At 44.6% G+C, this 25,173-nt stretch overlaps 1 protein-coding gene across 7 annotated transcripts in view; it reads left to right on the top strand.

The window, feature by feature from the left end:
• Window positions 1–25,121, top strand: part of AK9 (adenylate kinase 9) — a 115,099-nt gene extending 89,978 nt beyond the window's left edge. For 6 of the 7 annotated variants that reach the window (XM_085859490.1, XM_085859488.1, XM_085859492.1 and 3 more), the window contains 11 exons: window positions 10,860–11,078; window positions 11,175–11,388; window positions 11,877–12,078; window positions 12,190–12,336; window positions 15,599–15,816; window positions 15,993–16,186; window positions 20,127–20,296; window positions 20,395–20,493; window positions 20,589–20,691; window positions 20,780–20,894; window positions 23,976–25,121. In XM_085859490.1, coding sequence (XP_085715616.1) covers window positions 10,860–11,078; window positions 11,175–11,388; window positions 11,877–12,078; window positions 12,190–12,336; window positions 15,599–15,816; window positions 15,993–16,186; window positions 20,127–20,296; window positions 20,395–20,493; window positions 20,589–20,691; window positions 20,780–20,894; window positions 23,976–24,172 — 1,878 coding nt within the window. In that variant the 3' untranslated portion in view covers window positions 24,173–25,121. Of the gene's footprint in view, window positions 1–10,859; window positions 11,079–11,174; window positions 11,389–11,876; window positions 12,079–12,189; window positions 12,337–15,598; window positions 15,817–15,992; window positions 16,187–20,126; window positions 20,297–20,394; window positions 20,494–20,588; window positions 20,692–20,779; window positions 20,895–21,153 lie in introns of all 7 variants that reach the window. The other variant, XM_085859491.1, reaches the window with a different exon arrangement.
• Window positions 25,122–25,173: the final 52 nt, after the last annotated feature.

Raw genomic sequence — 25,173 nt, 5'->3', positions numbered from 1 at the left:
GGTTGCGTCAGGAAGGGCATCGGGCGTAAAACCTGTGCCAAATAATTAGGCCGATCATAACGGATGATCCGCTATGGCGACCCCAAACGGGAGCAGCCGAAAGAAGAAGAAGGGGAAGACGCTGTAGCCTGCCTGTCAGAAGGATGAGGGATGTCACAGCAGAGGGTGGAGTCATTAGCAAAGAGATAAAGAGGATTTTCCAGAGTGATATGATGCATGTGACAACCAGGACTAAGATAGCGAGAGAGAGACAGAGACAGAGACAGAGACAGACAGAGACAGAGACGGACGACCAGGACTGAGACTGAGAGAGCTTGAGGCAAAAAAGAGAGATAACCAGGTGCCGAGTGCAGCTTTATAGCCGCTGGGGCAAGCGGGGCCAATGAGCCACACACCAGATCTTCCGAGGTGGCCTGGGGCCAGCGATTGGGCCACGACAGATCTTAGGAGCCGACCTCATGCCTCAGCCATCGGAGGGTCCCCCCCCCCCCGCAGCTCCGCCCATTCTGCTGCCCAGCTGGATATTCAATCACTTGGTCCTTCGGCTGTCGTCGGGAGCAGAGCTTCACACTTAGCATGGGGGGAATCCCTTTTGACCCCCATGCCCCTTGGACGAACCTCACACATCCAAAAATGTCTACGGCACCAAGCCAGGGAACGGGGCAATTATTCAGGGAGGCTGGATTGTGTCCTGGTCCGTTTTTCGGTCGTGTTCAGGTGGAGGGGAATGAACAGGGATTAGGGAAATGAACAGGGATACAGTACAGGGGTAGACTGCAATAAATTACATTACAGGGTAGACGTCCATACAGACGAACAGACAAACGAGGACTTTATGGTGCTTTAAAAAATAAAGGGGAATGGGAGAATTTGGCGCACGTTCCACAATGCGGGTGTTAGTCGCACATGCTGAACGCCATAGCAGTAAAACACGCACGCCGGACGTGATGACTGCAGTCATGGCACACGTCATCACGCGCTGATATATCTATTATCCCAACAGGTTGAGAGGGGATGTGAACGACCCAACCTAACGTATTGAATTACATAATAACCCCTTTCGGAGAGGCGCTATTGTTAACGTTCATTGCAGAAATAACTATTCTAAAGTCTGCGTGGTGTGTGCGTTTTAATCTCAGCATGCGGTTTATAAAACCGCGACAGCATTGTACCTCCTCTTTTTGGTATTGCACCCCCTGCCCTCTCTCGACTCTGATCCTCCCAGGTTTCTATTGGGTACACATGGTCTGACAGTAACCCTTTTCTCGTTAAACTCCCAAAATACATATAGTGGAGCAGCAGGGGCCAGAAAAGAGGCTTATTTAGTGAGATACCCACACCAGCAGTACCACATTTTCTAATGTGGTTATTATTGACCACCTACTATCCCTGTACATGAAAACCAATGATGCCAGTCTGGGAAATGGTGGCATTCTGAGAAATAGGTCAATTAAGGTCGTTGACCCCTGAATTTGGCAATATTTACTAAAACGGCTATAGTTCATAAAATTTTCATGTTACAATACCTTGATGTACATCAAACTGATCCTAAGACAATAGGCTATAACATGCAATTACAAAAAAAAACATGTGGCTGATAATTGTAAGTGCAGAACCAATTTTATTACAAATTTTGCCCCAAAATCCAAATTTTCGCATTTTTCAAATACTTTTAGCATCACTCAGCACATGCATAATATAAAAGTATCAAATATTAAGCATTAAAAAGTTTCTCGGGTCTGCTGCAATTATTCATATATAATATATTCTATTATCTTAAAGGTAAATCATATTTTCATCACATGTTGTCCAAGATGTCTGAAAATACCTGAAAATGGTATTATTCAACACTCATGGCAAATGACCATTAATTTCATATGAAATGTCTTTGAAATAATATATTGTTGTAAGGAATTATAATTGTTGATGAGTATATCAATAACACACAAGAATAGATCCAGAATTTTTGGAAGGGGTGGGGTTACAAATACTTATGTACTAACACCCCCTCCCCCTTCCTCGATCACTAAATACATATGCACTAAAAAAAAGTGCCACCACTAAACCCTGAACCAACCCTAAAATAATGCCCCGACAAAGAATATTGGATTATATAAGATTATCCCATATGCCACAATAATCTTGAGATGACCCCTACATTCCTGAGATGGTCCCCACATGTGGCACTGCTATAAATAGCACTCATCAGCCATGAGTTTACAATGCATATGAAATTAGGTCAGTCACACTTGAACAGATGCGATAGACTACACATACTGCAGCATGTTTTACGTGACACCCTCTTCTCTGTTAAAATGTAAGTATGAAAATATTTGTTTCTTTTTTTTTAAATTATGAATAGTCTTGTGATGAAGATATATTACCATGTAGCAAATTTTCTGATGGAAAAACATGTGGTATACTGAATGTTTTTCCTACAGGCTGTTGAGCTGGGATTAAATAGTGTTGCGAATTTGCGCCCGCCGGCGTGCGAACGGCCGCGTAACTCGAATCGCGGTATGTCGCCCACCGGACGGACAATTCTGTCGTGACGCTCTCGGACCAACGCCGGGAGCTAGTCACGGGTGGGCCTTTCGACCTCACCACAATCGTGCCAATCGGCCACCCGCGTAGGATAGGGTTGTTCGCCAAACTCGACCTACCTAAGTACCCACGCGGATGGTAAACCGGGCGATCGTACCTTGCCGCAGGTCGACTCCGGACACGAGCCGCTTGGGTGGCCCGTTCCATACTATCGGGATAACCGAGCGGTGTTATCGTCGACCTGGACGGTTCAGATTAATTACCAGGATGTTGCACCCACTACGAACCCCTTACGTGATGCAAGATGGAGGGTCAATAGAGAAAAGACAAAGCGAAACGGGCACAGTTCAACAAGCAAGCATTTTATTTCCCGGCACACGAAAAGCACGTATATACAGCCATACAGAATCTAAATGCACATAAAGCAAATGTAAGAGCTAAAACCGACTATGCGCACGCACGGCAACACTTATACAGTTTTACTTCACAGACGGCACCAACACACATTTACACAAAAGCAAAGGAAAGAAGCCACCCTCACAGACAAGGAGGCAGACGGGCCCTTAGGCCAAATGTGCGCGTGACCTAGAGGAGCGGCCAGGTCCGTGAGACCAGGGAGGTCTTACCCGCGTCCTTGTGACGCGTTGGCGGGCAAGCCGCAAATGTGGCCGCGCCGCTGTGCCCCGACTCCGTGCCCCTTAGCGGGTTTCGTTGGCACCATGTTTGGGGTGGGGTGTGAACGGGGCCCCCTTTTTGCACTATCTCAGCGTGGGGGAAAGGGGGAATTTTTGATGCCCTGGGGGAGGGGAGTGGCTGGCTGGCTTGGGTCCCGCGACGAGACGAGCGATCCCCACACCGCAACCTCGTCAACGACCGCTGTCCTTCCTGCCTCGGACCCGAGCTCCCTTGCTTGCAGTTCCACCGCGCGCACTCGACTCCACTCCGCCAACGCACGCTCCTTGTCCCCCAAGAGCAACCTCTCGACGACACTCTCCAAGCAACTTCAACACCCAACTCTCTTCCAATTCGCCTTGCGCTCGCCTTTTTATAGGCGGCAGGAGTAGCCAATATGCAAATTTTAGGATCAGAACGCGATTGGAGGCGGGGCCACGCCGCCCCCGGTCAGCCATTGGTCGGGCAAAAATGGGCGTGAACCTCTCCTGATACTAAAATTTGCATATACGGACTTCACATACACACGCTTGGAGGCGGGGCCAAGCCGCCCCGCGCTCGCCAATTGGACGGAGGAGAAGTGGGCGTGAAGTGTTTCTGATCCGAATTTTCCCCTCAGAAAGGCCGACATTCGCGCTCGTGGCTCGGTGCGTTCGGCACCAATTGCCAAACGGGCCCGAGACAGCCCGACGTTCAGTGTTCACAGGTGGTGCGGGAATGGCCATGGAAGCGATGATGTGGGATGGATTCGTGAAGGTAAAGGCGAAGGTGGTGGAGGGTCTTCTGTGGTGAGGGTTGGCATTGTGGTTGTTGTCTGCGCGTTGGAGCGTGGTTGTAGTTGGTGACCATGGCTGGCGTGGTGGTTAAGGTGGTTGTTGTGTGATGGCGGTTGGTTCAAAATAGCGACAGAAAAGAAAAAATGGCTAACTCAAAGCGTTGCAGCCCGGATGAATCACATAAATTCCCTCTATACAACGGGTTTGGGCTAACTACACAAGTACTTACAGAAATATCTCACCTGAGGGCCCTTTATGGTGTAATGCGAATTTCCACAACCGTAACACTAGTATTGTCATGAGAATGTTTCTAAAATGGAAGTCATTACTGCATAAATTTTATGTAAGGTGCATGGTGTTGTGAAAAATAACCCCCCTAAAAGAATAAAGTCCTACGAATAGGGTTTATCCGTAGATCTAAAATACTTATGAATTTACATTGAATTATTTTCAATTTAGAGGATTAAATAGACTTATTCTGCCAAACTATTGGTGACCAATATTTTTTTACACTTGCAGGCAGATCCACATTTTGTTTTAGTGTACTCAAGATTACTTCAACATTACTGAACAGTCTATTATTACAATATGGATGCAGAATTTGACACTGCTCCCATTGCCAAGAAAGCTCAGGGAGAAGATACCATTAACATTGATAAGTGTCTTTTCTGCACAAAATCCTTTTCATCAAAGCAACAGCCAGCAGCCAGCCGCCCGAGCCGTTATAAACCACCACGACCACTCCTCCCATCATCACGCCCATCATGCATCATCACCATGCCCTTCCCCGTAGGCCCGCAGACTCCACCACACTTTTCACTTCGTTCATTTGTTTGTTCATGCCTTTTATTTCGTTTTTCATTTCATTTGTGTTTGTATCCATCCTCGCTGTCATTGCCGCCAGCATGGCGCATAGCTGGGCCATGTCGGGTGCGCTTGGGTGAGCCGATTCGGCAAGGATCGGGAGGTTTTGGTGGAGAGGGGGAGGGGAGGTGTCATACACTGCGGCCGCCGCCACACCCATTTCGGGCTCTGGGTTCAGTTGGGGGAGTTCGTGTTCCTGCACAACCAACATTTCCTGCACGGGGTTTTCATCCTGGACCATGGATTCTACACATTCTAAATCCATTTCTAATACCCCCGGCTCCCGCTCGCCTTGAGACGCCATCTTATTTCTCGTAAAGGGTTAATTTAAATCGCTTGTAATTTGGAGGGAATCGGGGGTCGCTGCTCTCACCCCTGGACCGATTCCCGTGAATTTAGTTGGAGACAGGAGAGCCCGTTTTCCCGCTCTCCGACACCAGTGCCGCGAGGAGGGGGATGGGTTTGTATCCCACTCCTGACACCAGTGTTGCGGATTCGCGCCCGCCGGCGTGCTGGCGGCCACGTAACTCGAATCGCGGCACGTCGCCCACCGGACGGACAATCCCGTCGTGACCCTCTCGGACTAACGCCGGGAACTAGTCACGGGTGGGCCTTTCGGCCTCACCACGATCGTGCCAATCGGCCCCCCGCGTGGGATAGGGTTGTTCGCCAAATTCGACCTACCTAAGTACCCACACGGAGGGTAGACCGGGCGATCGCACCTCGCCGCAGGTCGACTTCGGACACGGGCCACTTTAAGCGACCCGTTCCGTACTATCGGGATAACCGAGCGGTGTTATCGTCAACCTCGACGGTTCGATTAATTATTGGGCGTATTTAGCCCACGACCAACCCTTTACGTGAAGTAAGATGGAGATTCAATAAAAGAAAAGACGAAGCGAAACGGGAGAAACAGTTCAACATAAAGCACATTTATTCCGCAGCAAACGGAAAGCACACATATACAATTATACACCAAAAGCAAATGTAAAAGTAACACGACAATTCTGCACAAAAAGCAAATGCAACAAAAGAAACACAATGCAGATCTACTACCGACTACCGAGCACACGGCAATACTTATACAGTTTTACTTCACAGACGGCGCCGACAACACACATACTCAAAGCAAAAGAAAAAGGAAGGGGCCACCCTCAACGATGAGGGGGCAGACGGGCCTGGGGCCGAGACCGCGTCGAGCCTACCCGTCTGGTGATGAGCCGCAAAATGGCGGCGGCGCCCCGACTCCGTGGGCCTCGCTGGCACTGCCTGGAATGGGGTGGGAACGGGGCCCCCTTCTCACACTATTTCAGCGCGGGGGGGAAACAGGAGGGGGTTGTTGATGCTCGGGGGAATGAGGATATCTGGCTGGCTTGGGTCCCGCGACGAGCGACTCCACTGCGACCTCGGTCGCGTTACCGGCCTCCCCTCTCCGCAGCTCCCCGATTCTGACACGAGCGCCGACCTCCACAAAGATTCTTGGCTTCTCCAGCCTCTCCGGACCCCGACAGACACTCTCTCGACTACTTTCGCCGCCGCCACAACTCTCCAACTCTTTCCTCTTCTCAACTCTTTCTCAACTCCTTCCAACTGCCTCCTCTTCTCAACTCCCTCCAACTGCTATTCAGAAACTCTTTTTCTGACTCTTTTTGCTCCGCGCTCGGCGCTTTATAGTGCGACAGGAGAAACCATATGCAGATTTTTGGATCAGGAATGGCTCGGGGGCGGAGCCACGCTCCCCATTGGACAGAGGAAAAGTGGGCGTGAATCATTCTTGATCCGCGAATCTGCATATAGCGATTATACTCCCACGCGCCTGGAGGCGGGGCCAAATCGCCCCACGCTTGCTGATAGGACGGAACAGAAGTGGGCGTGAATCATTCTTGATCCGATTTCTCGGAAAGGCTGGTGTTTTTGCACCCGCTGCTCGGTGCACGCCCTGTACGAGTCCAGTATCGGTGCCCACAAGCGGCGCGGGAATGGCGGTGATGCGATGGTTGCGAGAGCGAGATGTGACGGTAAAGGTCGTGGCTGTTGGCGTTGTTGTTGTTGTGAAGCGGCGTTGCGGTTGGTGGTTGTTGTGTGAAAGCGCTTGTGGAGAAGGTGGATGTTGTGAAGGCGGTTCTAGAGAAGGTGGCTGTGGTTGTCGAGATGCGGTTGGTGGTGGTTGTGGTGGTAGTAATGGCGGTTGGTCCAAAATAAAGATAGTAAAAGAAAAACGGCTATCTAAAAGGGTCGCAGCCCGAATGAATGACATTTATTCCCTCTAAACAACGGGTTTGGGGTAACTACGCATATACTTACAGAGATATCTCACCTACGGGACCTGAATGGTGGTTTGCGAATTTCGTCAACCACAACAATATGTAAGCCAACATCACATCAGAAGAGCTATTAAAACAGTTGATAACTCTGATGTAGTTTTGGATGGTGGTGGTAATGGTGATGGTGCAAGTGGTGGGTGTGCCAACCGCTTTACAAGATCCAAGGCATCAGTTGTGAAGTTTGACTGGAAATCTCGCTGTTTCATCTGTAGTGATCCTTGCAGCTCAAAGCACCGATTATCTTGGTCCATGGTAGAGTCATCTGTGAAAGATGACCCTGAGCATCCCAACATGTACACCCGAGTTCTTCAAGCTGCAAAGGCTAAGCAAGATGATGACATGATAACCAGACTTCAGTGTGTACCCAATGGTGGTCTGGTTGCCATTGAGGCTCATTACGACAGACAAAAGTCATGCTACATCAACTATATCAGTGGTCGCTCTATCACTGCAAGTCAGAACAGAAAGCAACAATTGCTGCACACAGTACATCAGTGAGGAGACTGATCAGTGAGTTTTCATCACCCATCATTGAACATAGACAAATATTCTTCCTGAGCACCTTGAGAAAGCAGTTCTTGGAGATCCTTGCTGAAGAGGGAGTGGACCATCCAGGTTCATACACATCCTATAATCTCAAAAGACAACTTATAAAAGAGTGGCCAGACGTTGCATTCATGCCACAACCAGGCAAGTCAGATCTTGTTTGTTCTTCAAAGACAACAGTAGGAGATGCTTTGCAAAAGGCATATGAGATGTCAAAAGTTTTGAGGGAAGTAGCTGAGGATGAAGAGACAAGTTTGAAGACAGATTTGACATCATCAATGGTCGATGATAGCATTGTTCCAGACTCTTGGTCTGCTCGGATCTGATGAGCAAAACATTTCAAAGGAGATAGAAATGGCAGCCACAAAGTTTGCTGGCTACATGTATGGCAAGACAAACTGCATGTCATTGAATGCCCTGAGGTGTCAGACAACTGGACAGAGGAACATCCAGGGAAAGAAACTACCACCAACAGAAGACGCTTTAAGTCTGCATCTACTTCGCTCTGCTTATCAGCTGTTAATATGGAGACAAGCTGCTTACCCTTCTCCAACCTTACCTGATGCAACAGCATATGGCTTCGAACACAGCCCAGGTGGCACTGGTCTCCAGCCTCACATGATTAGTCAATCGCCAGCTGCTCCAGAGTTGTTAAATGACCTTGTGTGTGACTGTCAACCCAATACCTGTGCAGTGGAGTGTTCTTGCTTGGAGAGTGGCCAACCATGCACAGCAGCATGCACCTGTGAAGCCTTGGTGGATGGAGGGGACAAATCATGTTCAAATCCCTTTACTCTCTCTGCATTTTACAGTGATAATTCAGACTCGGATGCAGACTAGATATCAACATAATATGTAACAATAATGTTGACAGTTTCCTGGCATTTATCTTAGTAACTGATAATTTTGTTAGAAAGATTGCATTTGATGCCAAAAGTGGAGAGTTTGTACAAACAGCCATTATAGACCTCAATATTTATTTTAAATTTATTTTCAACAAAGTACATTGAAGAATTACCATTTTAAAAATATTTATAGTATATAAGAATTTGTACCCCCCCCCCCCATTTACACAAATCCTGGATCCATCCTTGTGTGTTGTTGATATACTCATCAACAAATATAATTCCTTATGACAATATAATATTTGAAACAAATTTTTCTCTTAATAAATATGAAATTAATGAAGTTAATGGTCATATGCCATGAGTGCTGAATAATACCATTTTCAGGTATTTTCAGGCATCTTGGACAAAATGTGATGAAAATGTGATTTACACTTAAGATAATACAATGTATTATCTCTATCTATAATTCCAGCTGTGTGTGTGTGTGTGTGTGTGTGTGTGTGTGTGTGTGTGTGTGTGTGTGTGTGTGTGTGTGTGTGTGTGTGTGTGTGTGTGTGTGTGTGTGTGTGTGTGTGTGTGTGTGTGACCGCTGTTTCTCGACAACCGCTGGTCTAATCTAATTGAAACTTGCCAGGTATATTGCTGGGGACCTGAGGATGTGCCTTTTCAACGTTTGATATTAATCGGACAAGTGGTTCCCAAGTTATGGCCATTTATTTACCAAACCAATGACAAGACACGTTGTTGCATGGGCGTGGCCGATGGGGAAGGGAAGCTCAGCCGCGTTCCCCATTACAGGTTACAACGTACGGGCTTCCAGAGAGTGATGACTTCGTGTATTCTAATAATTTCTTGATTTCTTATGCGCATTTATAGATAAACACAATACCCCAAGTTATCGTTTTCATATTAGACGGTGCATAAATTTCGGTAACATCAGAGTGCTGGTGTGCTCCGAACCAGGAAGTAATTTTTTTTTCTCTACTCTCTTCTCTTTTTGTTTTTCCTTGCGACAACATTGCAAAAAGGTAAAATACGTTGGCGCTAACTGAATAATTGGCCATTAAAACCTAAATTGTGAATCATCGTAACTGTGATATGCGAACTTCCGGGCCACACACGTACGGGCACGCGAGAGCGAAGAAACGGCCTGTGTGGTTGTTGTTTCTTGTTCGCGGTTGGAATATTTATTTATTTATTTTTTTTTACGGGCACGTACTAGTATGAATAATTGCAGCAGACTCCAGAGAAACTTTTTAATGCTTAATATTTGATACTTTTATATTATGCATGTGATGAGTGATGCCAAAAGTATATGAAAATTTGGATTTTTGGGGCAAAATTTGTAATAAAATTGGTTCTGTACTTAATATTTTCAGCCACATGTTCTTTTTTGTTATTGCATGTTATAGCCTATTGTCTTAGGATCAGCTTGATGTATATCAAGGTATTGTAACATGAAAATTATAAAAACTATAGCCGTTTTAGTAAATATTGCCAAATTCAGGGGTCAACGACCTTAATTGGCCTATTTCTCAGAATGCCACCATTTCCCAAAATGGCATCATTGGTTTTCATGTACAGGGATAGTAGGTGGTCAATCATAACCACATTAGAAAATGTGGTACTGCTGGTGTGGGTATCTCCCTCTTTTGGTGGCCCCTGCTGCTCCACTAATGCAGGCTCACTGCTCACCTCCACTCATTTGTTCCTCTTTTCTCTCACCTTTTGGAACCAACTTCCCCAATCTGTTATTTTCAGTCCCATTCTCTCACCCCCCCCCCCCTCTCGGGCTCCAAGACAGCTGGTCACGACTACCTCAGGTCATCATGCATACTCATGATCTCTTCTACCCCAAGTGACCCTATTCCCAAACACTCCCCTTTTCCAGGTTATTTTGATTTCCCCCCTCTCCCTTACCTCTTGTTGTTGGTGTGTTTGTCCATTTTCTGTTTCATCCCCACTTTCCTCTTCCTCCTGTTTTCATTCAGCTTGTTCATCCCCATGTGTCTTTCGCACATGTCTAACAGCCTCCCCTTGATCTCACTCTCATTTCTACTCCACTGTCAGTGTTTTCCCCCTTTCCATTTTTTCCCCTTCCATTCTGATCTCGCTCTTCCATGAGCCTCGATCATGTATACCAAAAAACCGGAAAAAATTATCATTGAACGTGTGAAGCCATTTGGGTTGCTTTTCACCAATGAAAGGACAGAGCCTCATCCTCATTGCAGCTCATGTTTGATGTGATCTTTGTTGTTGTTGTTGTTGTTTTTGTTGTTGTTCAGACTCAACTGGAAGAGATGAGAATACCAGTGATAAGTGTTGATGGAAGCCAGAAAGCAAAGGTCTGTCAACATGAGCTTTATAAAAATTTCAAGCACTTGAAAGAAGACCGGGAAAACCTTTTTGAGTCATGTAGCATTGTACACGAAACACTTGCTTTCAAAATGCTCCAAAACTCTTACAGATTCCTCAGCTCTTTCGGGATGAGAGATCCTGTGAAGGTAAGAACATTACGACTGACCTCTTTGCAAGGAAATTCAATGGGACCATCACTCAGAGAAATGTATTTCTTGATGTCGTTTTTCTGCCACAAACAGGTTTTTCAAGGAGAGATTGTCCCACGCTTGCAATCAAGTCTGGGCCCCGTTTTTCCTGTCCTTCATCGTCATTTCATTTACTTCCTTTCGACAAAAGAAACCTGTGAACAATTTCGAGCCAATACCATTCGTTATGTGAACCAAGCCAAACCTCGTTTGTTGGTGCCAGTTACCGTGGTGATTCTCGGTCCACCCAAGTCAGGAAAAACAACAGGTGTGTTTGCAAAGCAAAAATGTTTGTTCCTCACTTCTCCCGTCTGTGGAACTGCCATCCAGTGGCCGTTCGTTCCTCCTCTTCTCTCCAGGGATTTCATCAAGGAGGCAGTGTACCACCACCTCGTATCATCCTCCATCCTGACCAATTATCTTTATGAACCCTTCCTAACCCTACCCTCTTACTTTCAGTGTTTCCAATTCCCAACTCTCTCCATTCCCACCACCCCTCCTCTCTCTCCACAACCTGGCTCCCTTTCCATCACCACCCCCTTCACTTCTTCACTCATTCTCTCGCTTAATGTCCAAGAGTTGCTGTGATTATATCCCGTCATCTTCCTTGTCCATGACCCTCGTTCTTGTGGAAGTACATGAGAAAGAAATCCAGCATAGTGCTCAGATCGGGATGCCAAATAGGCCAGGATGCTCTCTATTTTTTTTTCATTTTGATGATGATTTGTGGACATGTTTTACTATCTGCCTTGTCAGTCGCCACTCGGCTAGCGCGAGATTATGGGCTGCGGAAAATTTCCGCCGAAGACTCGGTTTGTGCCGTGGTGGACAATGCGAGAAATTCGACCCTAGCAAGTGAAATAAAATGGTACCTCCATCGGGGCCAAACGTTGCCAGATGTTCTCGTGATCCAAGCTATCAAGGTCGCTCTGTTGGATGTGATTTGCCAAACTCGGGGGTGAGTGATAAATCTTTAATGAAACAAAATGAAAGATTTTACAATCAATCCAGAAATGGCTTTACATTGAAAGAGAAGTGTTTAACAATTGCCAATGAACTGTATTTTCAGGTATATTGTCGATGGTTACCCGATGACCCTCAAGCAGTTCAACCTGATGGTTGCTCACGGTATAATCCCTCTCAAAGTGATCGAGCTGCAGCTGGATGCCCAGGCATTGAAGAGAAGGATGGCGGTTTCCCAGCACAGCATTGATTTGTCAGTAATATAAAGTTGGATGAATTGATAACACTGAAAATATATGAAGCACAGGGCCGCAAAATGTCGAAGCGGGTCGCATTTCATAAACCGTGAGGTCTGCAAATAGTGTGGTCCGACAGTATATAATCAAAATCTGTCGTCTCATTCGAAGATCGGAGCTGGTGGTTTAAATAACTGTCAAAATATGGAGTGAAATCTGAAAATTTTAAGGAATTACCCATTCTCATAACTAAGCAAATAAGCATATTTATTTAAGGAAGGCTATGCTCCCACCTCCTCCATATTCAAAGGTTTTAAAAAAGCCTCAATTTTTCGGATTTCACCCCAGATACTGATATAATTGGTGGGATGGTGAGCTCAAATCGTCAAATATGGTATCAGATGTGAAAAATAACTTCCAATGATCGGTTAGACAGGTGAAGAAGGAGTCATGTGACCCTTAAATGCACTCATCAAAATAGTACAAACACAAACTATCCATCACTTTCAAGGTAATTGTACTGCTCATCTTACAATATAACTTTCAAGGGTGAAAGAAAAGATTGTAGAAAAAAAAAGGTTACAACCTTCACTGACATCTCGAAATATCCACTCTGCGAAAAAGTTAAAACAAGCAATTTTCATCCATATAGCTATTTCGTTATTTAAACGAGTGCATTTTGATTGTCCGCCAACAAAACAGATCAAATATCTTACTTGCATGGTCAACTATACAGGTAGTGGACAAAAAAAAATGGAAACACCTGGGTAAATGAGGGACACCAAGTATATTGTAAGAAATGGCTTCCACACAGGTGTGGCCCATGCGTTACTTAAGCAAATGACATCCCAACATGCTTAAGGTAATGTGTAAAAACGCTGCATAGGCCTGGTTGTGTATAATTATGGTTAGCATGACTGCAAGAGGAGACCTCAGTGACTTTTTAAGAGGGGTGATTGTTGGGGCACGTTTGGCAGGAGTTTAAGTGACAAAGACAGCTCAACTTGCTGATGTTTCACGAGCAACGGTGTCTATGGTGATGTCGGCATGGAACTTCAAGGGAAAGACATCAGCAAAGGGTAACAGTGGGCAGAAGCACGTACTCTAGGATTATGATATTCGTGCATTAATTTGAAATGCACGGCAAAGCAGGTGAGCAACTGCAGATCAATTGACTGCAAATTTCAACCTGGGGCACGAACAGCCAGTTTCATTAAAAAAACGATCTGCCAAGAATTCCACAGAGCGGGATACCACGGTCGGGTTGCAGTGCACAAACCGCTCGTCACACCTGGCAATGCACGTTTGCGAGTCCAGTGGTGCAAAGAACACAGGCAACGGACAATCAAGCAGTGGAGGAATGTGATACGGTCAGATGAATCTTCCTTCACCATGTTCTCGATAAACGGATGAGTGCAAGTGTGGTGCCAACCTGGAGAACTCTACAACCTTGAGTGATTGGTTCAAACAGTGAAGGGTTCTAATGGTTCTTTAATGTTGTGTGGTGCATTTTCCTGGCATGTTTTGGGTGTTGTCATTCCCTTGGAAGACAAGGTCAATGCCAATCATGACTTAATGGTACTGAGTGATCATCTTCACCCCATGTTGCAGCATTTCTTTCCTGCTGGGAGGTGTGTCTTCCAGGATGATAACGCCCCCATCCACAGAGCATGTGTGGACGCGCAATGGTTTGATGAGCATGACACTGATGTTATCCAAATGTCATGGCCTTCACCGTCACCAGATCTCAATCCAATCAAGCATTTTCGGGATATTGTGGAACATTGCCTGAGACAGCGTTTTCCACCTCCGTCAAACAGGTGTGAGTTGATTGACATTCTCGTGGAAGAATGGTGCCGCATTCCTCTTGCAGAATTCCAGATGCTGGTGGACTCTATGTAACGGAGCATACAGGCCGTACTGGCCACACATGGTGGCCCAATGTCCTATTAAATGACTTTACATTGTTGTTTCCACTTTTTTGTCCACTACATGTATGTGGGCTGCTCGAGAGTTGGAACACCAAACAATTTACATGTTCTGGCCCTTGATGGAAAAACATTCAATATTATCTCCCCAAAAGCATTACAATAATATGTTAAATTTTGTTGTTATTTATGTTCAATATTTTGGAGTTTGATAAATAAAGTTTTTTTTTTTCTCAAAATACATGCTTAATTGTAGTAGTCCAATAGATGTATGTTAGATCCTGGGCAGCGTCGGGTACCTCTGTGAGAGGAGGGAGGGAATGGGTGGGGTGGAAGGAAGCGGGGAAGCGGTGGGAGGAGGGATCTGGGTTTGCCCGGCAACTCCGTGTATCTTTATGAGAGGGTGGAGGAGGGAGGGAAAGGGTGGAGGTGGCAGGAGGGAGGGGAAGGGGTGGGTTGGGAGTCCAAAGGGAGGGGAATGAGTTGGAGTGGGAATCTGGAAGGAGGGATGAGGTGGGAAGAGGGAGGGAAATAGTAAAGGTGGGATGAGGGAGGGGATAGGGTGTTAGGAAGAAGGGGGGGTGAGGTGGGAAGAGTGAGGAAAACTGTCGAGGTGAGATGAGGGAGGGGAAAGGGTGGGGTGAGGAGGGAGGGTAAGGGGTGGGAGAAGGGAGCGACCTGGTGTTGCCTGGAAACTATGGGTACCTTTGCTTTCACCCTCCTCTCTCTCCCTCTTCCCCCTCCTCCCTCTCTCTTTCTCTCTCCCTCCTTCAGCGAAGCGACGGGTGGTATTTGCTGGTTACCTCTGCCACCGAAGGTAGAGGTGGTTATGTTTTCACCTGTTTCTGTTTGTGTGCAATATATCTCAAAAACTTGTGGACGGATTCGGATGAAACTTGCTGGATACATTGGGTGTGTCACAAGGAAGAACTGATCCGATTTTGGTGAACATCCGGATCCGACTACCAGAAATTGTTAAGTGATTCTTCACCATTGAGAGAAAAGCCAAAAACTATATATAGCACGATATCTCAAATAGTCGTGGACGGATTCGGATAACACTTGGTCGACACTGTGTTTGTGGCAAGGACGAATTATTTCGATTTTGGTGAAGATCTGAATCCAAATCTGGATACGATAATTATTTAATTTCATTAAGTGATTCTTCACCATTGAGAGATTGGGCCAATAACGATATATAGGATGATATTTCAAACATGTATTGGGCTCGATATGTTCTCGTGGATCAGGCATTACATGGTGGAGGTATTCGATCTACCGAGTGTCCTCGTTGAGAATATTTACAACTCGGTCTGAATGAGCTGCACACTCCTTTTGTTTGAACAAACAGGCTCCATCCTGACAATGAAGGTCCGGAGATCTTGGCGTTGAAGAGCATGTGGTACAGCGAACACATGGCGTCAATCCGAGACTCGTGTGAACATCGCTTTCAGAATTGGCAAGAGATCGATGCAGGACGGAGCAAATGGTGGGTATGGGAACACGTCCTGGTTGTTCTCATGAATGCTGCGAGTCAGTTACAGGTTTACGTGGAAAACTTGAACCACGGTAAGATATCTTCAAGTCATTAATGAATCCTTTTTTGTTTAACCTTGGACCAGCTTTTGAGCTTGCACCAACAAAATACTATTTGCATTGATTTCATTCTTGCTCGATTGTTGTGTCGACATCAGTTATACAGTATCCTTTTGTTGTACTCAAACATGGTGATTTTTTGTGACCAGGGTGGGCAGCTTGTGTTTTCGGACTGTGTTTGACCGCTGAGGAGTGCGAAGCGAGGCTCGGACAATTTGGCTCGTACTGCCCTGTCTCTCTGGCCCTGCACGGACAACTCGTCTGCACGCCCGGTCCCTCGATGCGCTTTGTTGCCGAGTTTAAAGGGCATTTCTACAAAATGGCATCTCAGGAGGCATTGCAGGTAAGCTTGTACCATCATCATCATCATCATCAAGAGATCAAATTGTTCGTACATAAAAGGGCTGAATCATGATGCATGCCAAACGTATCAGGTTGTATCCATTTTTATGAATGATTTTGAATCACCTGCTGGCTCAGTTGAAATGAGATGACAGTCTTGATGTCACGAGTGGAAACATTCGAGTTGCTCAAGCTTTTGTGAATCCAAGATCATCTTTAATCACCCGAGACAAAGGAATTCTCGATGCTAATGTTCGTCTGAAGATCGTTTCAATGAGAGGTTTATCAACTGAGGATTGACAAAGGTGTGTTCACCGCCTCCAAGTGGGAGTACCCTCCTCGGCCCACCGTTGTGGGGAATGTGCTACAGTTGCACATTCTTGGAAATTCACTTTTATCATTTTTGTCATTGTTGACAATGACTTTGTAATGTGGTGTTGAGGCTGTTGGTTTTGTAATGTTGTGTGAAGCATGTTTATATATATATATATATATATATATATATATATATATATATATATATATATATATATATATATATATATATATATATATGTGTGTGCATGGCTCACAAAGTGGGTATGCTGTGGTATGTATGCTGTGGGAAATTCCACATAAAATTATTATGAGGTATTTAGACAAACCATCAATGGTCAGAAATGAAAGTGGACATCTTGGGGAACCTGTAGAAACCGGCAATATCAAACTCTCCATTTCCCTGTTTTATTCAAGATGAATTAAAGCAACAGAATATGGGTATTTTAGCCTAAGAAACGTTACAGTTTGATTGGTAAAATTTTTTATTTTACTGTACGTTTCTTATGTGACAGTTATTTTGAGTGTGGTGACTCAGAATGTGAACTTTGGTGTCTCTTTTATGTTTTGACAATGTTCTGTCTCCCTATTCGGGTTTTCTGGCATCTGCCCTATCTGATGAAATAATTGATTCGTACATAACGCTTCGTGTCCACTGCATCGAGAAAAATAAGGAGTCCAGTGTTGATAATGTTTTTCTTATGATATTTATTCCAAATCCTTAATTTCTTGGAAATATGACGGAATCTAATGGCAGAAAAATATAGATCAAAATTGTGATCAGAAAAATATAATTCGGACCGCAAGTAATCCCATCTTGATTTTCGTGTCAGTCCCGTTATGTACGAATCATCATCTCTCGTCGGACGCAAATAACGCTAGCATTAGAAAATCTTGCCGTCTTGCAAACTTCCCCGATTGATGGATATAATAGGTACTTGCAAGCGTGTCAGCACATTTCCATTCGCCGTCGAGCGCAGCGTTTGTCTTCGTGTCCGTGTCTTTGCGAGAGCCGTAATGTACGAATCCAGCATGAGGACGCCGAGCCAAATGAGGTGACTCGCATTTGTCTGATAATTCAATTCTTCATTTTAACCAACGCCAGAATTTTTTTGGTGCTTCGTGAAGATCCGAGAGTTAAGAATTGTTTTTATTTTCATGTTTAAAGTGATTATTTTCAAAAGTTCGAAAGAAATAGATTCGATTTTAACGTTATTTTTCGCTTACAAGTGTGGCTTTCTTTGCTCCTGAACTCGTCTGTGTTTTCTTCGTAATTTATAACATCGGACTCTCTCAAAATGTGTTGTTTTTTTATTTTTCCTGTCACATATTGAGCCTGTTTAAAAAGGCAGAGTAAAAATTATCTGTTTCTTATCCCAAAATATAATATTTACGTTGTTTTTTTTCATCTGATTCCGTACTGATTCCGCTGATTCTGATTCCACTGACGCCAAGCTCGAAATTCGAACGTGTATTTACAGTGTTGTATATATTCAGTGGTAACTTTAAAAGCGGACGTGCTGCAGGTCTAAAAATTTAGATTTAGCTATTTGAATACATGCAGATTAACATAATGGGTTGCATTTCATGTTTCCCTAAAGTTTTTTTTGCCCTTTGTGTAACAGTACATGAACCCACTTTGTGAGCCATGCACATATGTATATTTTTGTATACATAGTTGAGACTTGTGGAAGAGCTTGTATTAGTACATTGAACGGACCAGGTCACAACAGGAGAAAAGGAACTGCAGAGAAAAGGGGGAAAACGCCAGCAATGGAGTTGAAGGCCAAGATAGATAGAGGCAGACTTCAACAAACAATGGGTGTGGGGATGAATGTGGAGCAGGAGAGGATGCATGGGGTGGACAAGGAAAAGGATGCATGGATGGGGAGAGGACGTATGGGGTGGGCAAGATGGACACAGATGGAAACTCTCAGGAGGGAAAACTGGAAATTTGAAAGGAGGGATTGGGGTGAGGGGGTGGGGGTGAACGAGGGTAGAAAATATCATGTTTTTGGATTGGGGAGATCTGAGATGGTGAGGAATAACTGTCTTGAAGACCTGGAAAGAAGAATTAGATTGAAGAGGATGTGGAGGTTGGTTCCACAAAAAGGGGAACGAATGAGTGGAGGTGAGCCGTGATCCTGGATTTCGGTCGTTTGACCAGAAGGGGGTTAACCGTGGACCGTGTGTGTCCTGCAGAACAGTGGGAGGGGTTGGGCTGGACAAAGCATGGAAAGACCAGAGGGTGCAACACCAGAAGAGAGGTGGTAGAAGACAGAGACCACCCACTTGTCTGCGATGGTGAAGTGATAGGCCAATAGACTCAGCTTCATCACGGGAAATTCCAATAATCTTAAAGGCCTTTGTTTCCACAGCGTCAACCTGAGCAAGATGTGGGGCAGGGAAGCCACTCCAGAGGGGTGAGCAGTACTCCATCAAGCTGGGGATGAAAGCCTTGCAGATGGATAGGCATTCAGGTATGCCAAGGAAGGATCTTGTACGACAGAGGATGCCCAGTCCACAGTCAGCTTTGGCTGCCAACTTTGAAACTGAGATAGTTGAAACATAACATCACATGAGAGAGAGAGACAGAGAGAAACGAGACAGAGTGAGAGAAACACCAATCGCGGGGTTGAGCAACAACATAGAGGGAGACGAGACTTTGACAAGTAATGCATGTGGGGAAGAATGTGGGGTCGGGGGTGGACAAGTTTGACTGCGAGGGGGTTACTGCTAGATCCTGTTGCCATGCAGAAACCTGAGTGGCAGCCCTAAGGAGGAAGAGAGCAGTGCTCCATTAAGCTATGGATGAAGGCCCTGTCGGTGGATTGGAGTTCAGGCGTGCCAAGGATGTTGTATGACGAAGGATGCCCAGCCGGTGACTGGATTTGGAGGCCAACTTTGAAATGTGGTTTGCCAAAGAAAGATCATGGCTTGTAAAGACCCAAGAGTTTGACTGACTGAACTTTCTCAAGAGGATTGTTAAGAAAGTAGATGGGGGGGAGGGAGGGGTTGCTGTTCCCTCCGTTCAGAAAGAGATGGTGAAAGAGTGAGATTTGTCAGGATTGAAAGACGTATTCCAAGTGTTTGACGACCTTTCGATTCCATCGAGGTCTGAAGAGTTAAGAGGCTGCAGTCTTTGTCTGTCTGAAGAATGAGGATTGTATGTTACCGCACAGGATGGAATCATCATCAAATAGATGAAAGGATTTTTCCGTCAGAGAGATCGTTGAAGAAGATTAGGAATAGGATGAGGCCCACAACATAGCCTGGTTTGAACAAAAGGCGATTCCTGAAACGTCACCTTTACATTGCTCAACGTTCCCATACCTATTACCTCTCAGTTGATAAAACTTGCAGTTTTGATCAGTTCACACTTGCTAAACACTGGATAGTTTTTGGTAATCAAATTCCATGCAGATTCAAATCCAGGGACCGAACTTTAAGTGCCATCTGGCCATTAATTTGAATGAACTCGTATGAAACCTTTTAGTTTTATAAAAACCCAATGGACCACCCACTGTACGTTGTCTTTGCACAAGAACTCGGTTCCTTGTTTTTACGGGTTATCTTGCCCTTTACCACAACTGATCCACGGTTGTCTTTGTTCTGTTTCTGGATAGATGTTTCTCACTGAACCAGAAGCATACACTTCAGCAGATATTTTACGTCGTCTTCCGCCAGCGGATTTATTGCCAGCGCATCTGGAGGTAACGAAAGCTCTCCATTTGCTCAAAACGGATGTGGAACTGGACGGCTTTTGTCCCGTCACTTACAGAGATGGGAAGGAAAGGTAAGTGGTGCTGTTCACAGAAAGGGAGCACCTTTGCTTTCTGTTTTTATCGATGGATTTAACGCTTCACACACGTCTTGTTTTTTCTTTTTCCAAAGGACAGAATGTCTGCTTCCTGGAAACATCCACCATGCCGTCAAATACAGAAACAAGGTGTACATGTGTCATGCTGAAGAAGCAATGGACAAATTTTTAAGGTGTACTAAATCGCCAACAAGTCTTGCATAATCTTTTGTGTAATTTGCCATTTATTTTCATTACTTACATGTGATGTGAACAACTTTCTTTGCAGATTACCAGAGGTATACTCCAGTGTAACTCTTCCCAAAAAGCTTCCACCCAAGAAAGAACCCTTGGTCTTAACAGCTCTGCCAGTTTTGGGCTATTTGGAGCAGGTAAGTGCTTGCACTGCAAAGGGACAACCCAAGCTGAAATCTGTGGACCCCATGTCCAGTCATGTAAGCTGTTGCAATGTGTATTCAGAGTGTGGGACAGGCTCTCACTCAAGCTTTGACCTTGGTGGGCACGGTGAAGCCCAAACTGCCACTTGTAAGCATCAAACGATCTGCATTGCTCTACACGGCTTGCACTTTGAAAGGTACGAACATCGTATTTGTTCCGCACATGGGATCATGTCCTGGGAACAGCTTGTGGGAGGGTTCACCATGGATGTGATCCCACTTGAGGTGCTAACCACAACTGCATTCTCGGGTTATGCAACTGGCAAAATAAACCGTTTTAAGGAATGGAATTACTCATGTTCCATTGCCATTGAAGTTAACTGTAGTAGTCTTTGGAATGTGGAACTCATAAATTCACATTGGCATGCATTCAATTTGGCTTTGTCGCTTCCACAGTGGGCTGGCATGGATGTCCGCACACTCGCTTCTGAGATGTCTAGCCTGGGTTTGAATCCCAAGCCAGCTATAAACCGTCATCTCAGTGTTTCACAGGCAGGTCGATTCATCAACGTGTGTCGTCCCTCAGATAGACATTAAACAGACATTAGTTGGTGGACATTAAAAATCCAAAGGTGTCTTATGAAGAGTATGCGAGCTGCCACCAGCACCCTGAACAAATTCCAAATTCGTGCCCTGACTTTCTGTGTTGGAGTGGCGACCCATCTGAGATAGTAACCATCGCCATAGAAACTGCTCCGGCAGCACCGACATTCTGGAAAGAGCAGGGTACACGATTTGATCGACTTGCTCTGATGTCGTGTGCCTTTTGAGAAGTACCATGATGATTGATAACACTGGTCTGCGTCATTTCAGAGGTCAAGGTTTTCTCAACAGTCCTTATGTTTTTTGCAGGCTGAATTTAGAAATGTATCTCATTTCGCTCAATCAGGTCAAGTTTTTATGCTATCTCAATTTTAAGGAAAAAAAATAATCAAAATTTGTTTTTTTAATTAGCATTTTTTAAATTCAAAATCAGACTTACATTGACAGAAAATGTACAAACTATATATAAAATGATGCACAAGTACCGTTAATGTGAAATTCAACATTAAAAAGATGAAGGAAAACAGTGACTGCTGGAGCGACTGAAGTTGGGTGTTGCCAGAAACAACGATTTATTGGCTGCTCTTAGAGCACCCTTATTCTGGACATTTCCATCTGTCTGTCTGTCCGCGAAACTTTGGTCAAGTCTAGGGGCTAAACCACTCAACCGATTCCAATGAAGTTTGGTAGGTAGGACCAATATTTCTGGGAATCGTGTGCTTTTCAATATAGGACCCCGGGCCCTAGCAACGGCCCTTTAAAGTGGTAAAAATTCAAAAAAAAATCGAAGCTTAGAGTTCTGTGCGCAATCAATCTATCTAGCTCCCTTCATGCCAATTTGCAGCCCTAACAAAAAATATTTGTAGGAGGAGATAGGTTTTGGGCGAGTACATGTCGAACATTTCAGAAACGGTTAATTGCGAATATCTCTAAGAGAGAGTCTGATTTTGATGAAACTTGGGTGAAATGTGTACAATGTGGCTACTAGCATGTACACACAAATGAATGGTTGCTATGCACACCTCCGTTGCTTAGCAACAGCTAAAATACTTTATCGTACATCGTACACTTATTGTGGACTGTACAAAAAAAAAATCAATACCTCCGAGGGACCTGTTTTTTTTGTGCCCAGGAGAATGTCTTACAGCATCATATAAAAAAATAAAATCTTTAGCGAATAGATAAATGGAATTACCAGGGCTGCCATTTGTTAGAGTCTCCTTGGAAACCTGCCTGAAATTTCACAAGGCGGGTTTCTGGGCGCAAACAAAGAGGGCTGTGATAATTATATTTATTGTGCTAAATTGAATGATACATGTACATGAATATCGGATAGTCGCGTCGGCCAGCTTTCCATCGAGAGCGAGCAGCCATGTCGCCTACCGGCTTGTCTATATTTTTCTGAAGTTGAAATGAAAGTAATTGAGAGGGCACTTTCTTCCACATTAAGTGTACTTGTGTGTCATTATATGTACTAGTGCATGCCCGTATGTGCAGCTTCGTTCCTTCGCTCTCGTAAACGACGACTGGATTGGGGCATTTTTTTCAATTAGATTGGACCAACCGTATCATAAATGGCCATAACTTGAGAAACACCTGGGAAACATACTTAGGTCCCCAGCGTCAATTGTGACGTCATATCAAATGAAGAATTGTGACGCTCCTCTCTCTTGCACCCCTCCTCTCTCGCCCCTCTTGAATTGACGCCCCTCCCCTCTCTATCTCCCTCTCTCCCCTCCCCTCCCTCCTCTCCCCCCTCCTCTCTTCCCCCTCTCACACCTTCTTCTGACGTCAATCGTGCAAACAAAAAATAAATATTGTGACGTCATTCGTGACGTCATTCTACCGTGTCCTGTCATTGGTTTACAGACGTTATTGGTCATTCTTGGTTGACAGACAATATATAGGTCGTTATTGGTTGACACATTGGTCATTGTATCACGTTATTCTTTTTATTACTGCCAATTATTGTGCTATTATTATTATTATGCTGTTATCATTATTGTGAGATATCTTTGGGGAAAAATGGCATGATAAGCTGGAACGACACTTCAGCTGCGATATATACACCTTTACAACATTGAAAAAGCAATAAAATGGCGTAACTTGGGAACCGCTCGTCCGATTAATATCAAACCTCGAAAAGGCACATCCGTGGGTCCCCGGCAATATTCCTGGCAAGTTTCAATCAGATCGGACCGGCGGTTGTTGAGAAACGGCGGTCGCAGACAGACATACTTAGGTATGTGCATACTTAGGTATGTGCATACTTAGGTATGTGTACAACACACACACACACACACACACACACACACACACACACACACACACACACACACACACACACACACACACACACACACACACACACACACACACACACACACACACACACACACACTGCTGGAATTATAGATAGATAGTTTGTACATTTTCTGTCAATGTCAGTCTGATTTTGAATTTAAAAAATGCTAATTAAAAAAACAAAAATTGATTTTTTCCTTAAAATTGAGATAGCATAAAAACTTGACCTGATTGAGCGAAATTAGATACATTTCTGAATTCAGCATGCAAAAAACACAAGAACCATTGAGAAAACCTCGACCTCTGAAAAAATATTTCAAATGCAGCCCAGGGTAATTGTTGAATATTTTATTCTTCTTTTAAAATTTCAGCTTTTAATGCCCAGAGTGAACACTTTGTGAGAGAGAAATATGCAGCTGAACTTAAAAAGATGGAGGAGTACTCTGATTTGATTGTGTATCTTGGATTGAAAGTCACTCATGACAAAGAGCCATGGGAGCAACCTCATGATGTGCACCAGAAAATGGAAGAACTATTGGCAAGGAAAAGGAACCCACCAGAGTTTTAAAGGAAAAGGAAATGTTAATTTGTAACTCTAATAAGTGTGCCTCATGCACACTCGACATGTTTAAAGATGTTCACAATTGCACTCCCGATACAAAGTCAGAATGAAACGAGATTCGATTTTCCATGAAACTTGAAAATTCAAAATATCATCTTCAAGACAGGTGACTATCCTTTGAGGATAATCATTGCAGTAAAGTATTACGATATATATATATATATATATATATATATATATATATATATATATATATATATATATATATATATATATATATATATATATAAATAATGTGTGACCTTCATGGCACAAAGGTCTCTTTGGAGAGTAGAAGGAATCTTGGAGCTTTTAAGAGTTGTTTCAAATTTGTAAAAATCAGTTGGGAAATGCTTGGAATTGTTGTTTGTCATTTTAATACCTCCATTTGAATTGATGTTTGTTTGGTTGTTTGTGCTCAAAAATTCAATGAACTCTTCTCCTCCCTCCCCCACAACTTCCCCTCAGTGAGTGGTCGGTAGAGGGAGTAAGGGGAGGGGGAATGGAGGGTATAATCGAAGGAGGCGGAGTAAGAGAGGTGTGAGGAGGTGATGGACAGAGGTGAGGGCGAAGGGGGAGATGGGAGGGTAAGTTTGGAAGGGGAGGGGGATGGAAGGAAGGAGAGGGAGTTTGTAATGGGTAGAGGGAGGTGGCAGGAAGTAAGAGGGGAGGAGGAGGGGAAGGAAGGGAGAGGGAGTAATGAGTGAGGAATTAAGTTAATGAAGGGTATAAAGGAGGTAAGGGATTCGGATCAAAGGGGTAGGGGAAGAGAGGGAGGGATTTCAGTCGTGAGGGGAGGGTGAGGAAGGGAGAGAGAGAGAGAGGAAATAAGGGCACAAGGAGCAGACAGAGGGAGGAGTAATGTTGGGCAGAGGTGGTTGAGGTCAGAGGAGTGAGGGGTGTTGGTGGGGTAAATAGAGGAAGATGTGGGGGGGAGAGAGAGGGGAGTTGGTTAGGAAAAGAGGTCA

This window comes from Eptatretus burgeri, chromosome 16, assembly GCF_056783735.1.
Source record: "Eptatretus burgeri isolate ZD-2024b chromosome 16, Ebu_testis_v1, whole genome shotgun sequence".
NCBI classification, from domain to species: domain Eukaryota; kingdom Metazoa; phylum Chordata; class Myxini; order Myxiniformes; family Myxinidae; genus Eptatretus; species Eptatretus burgeri.
This window is presented reverse-complemented; position numbering and strand designations above follow the sequence as displayed.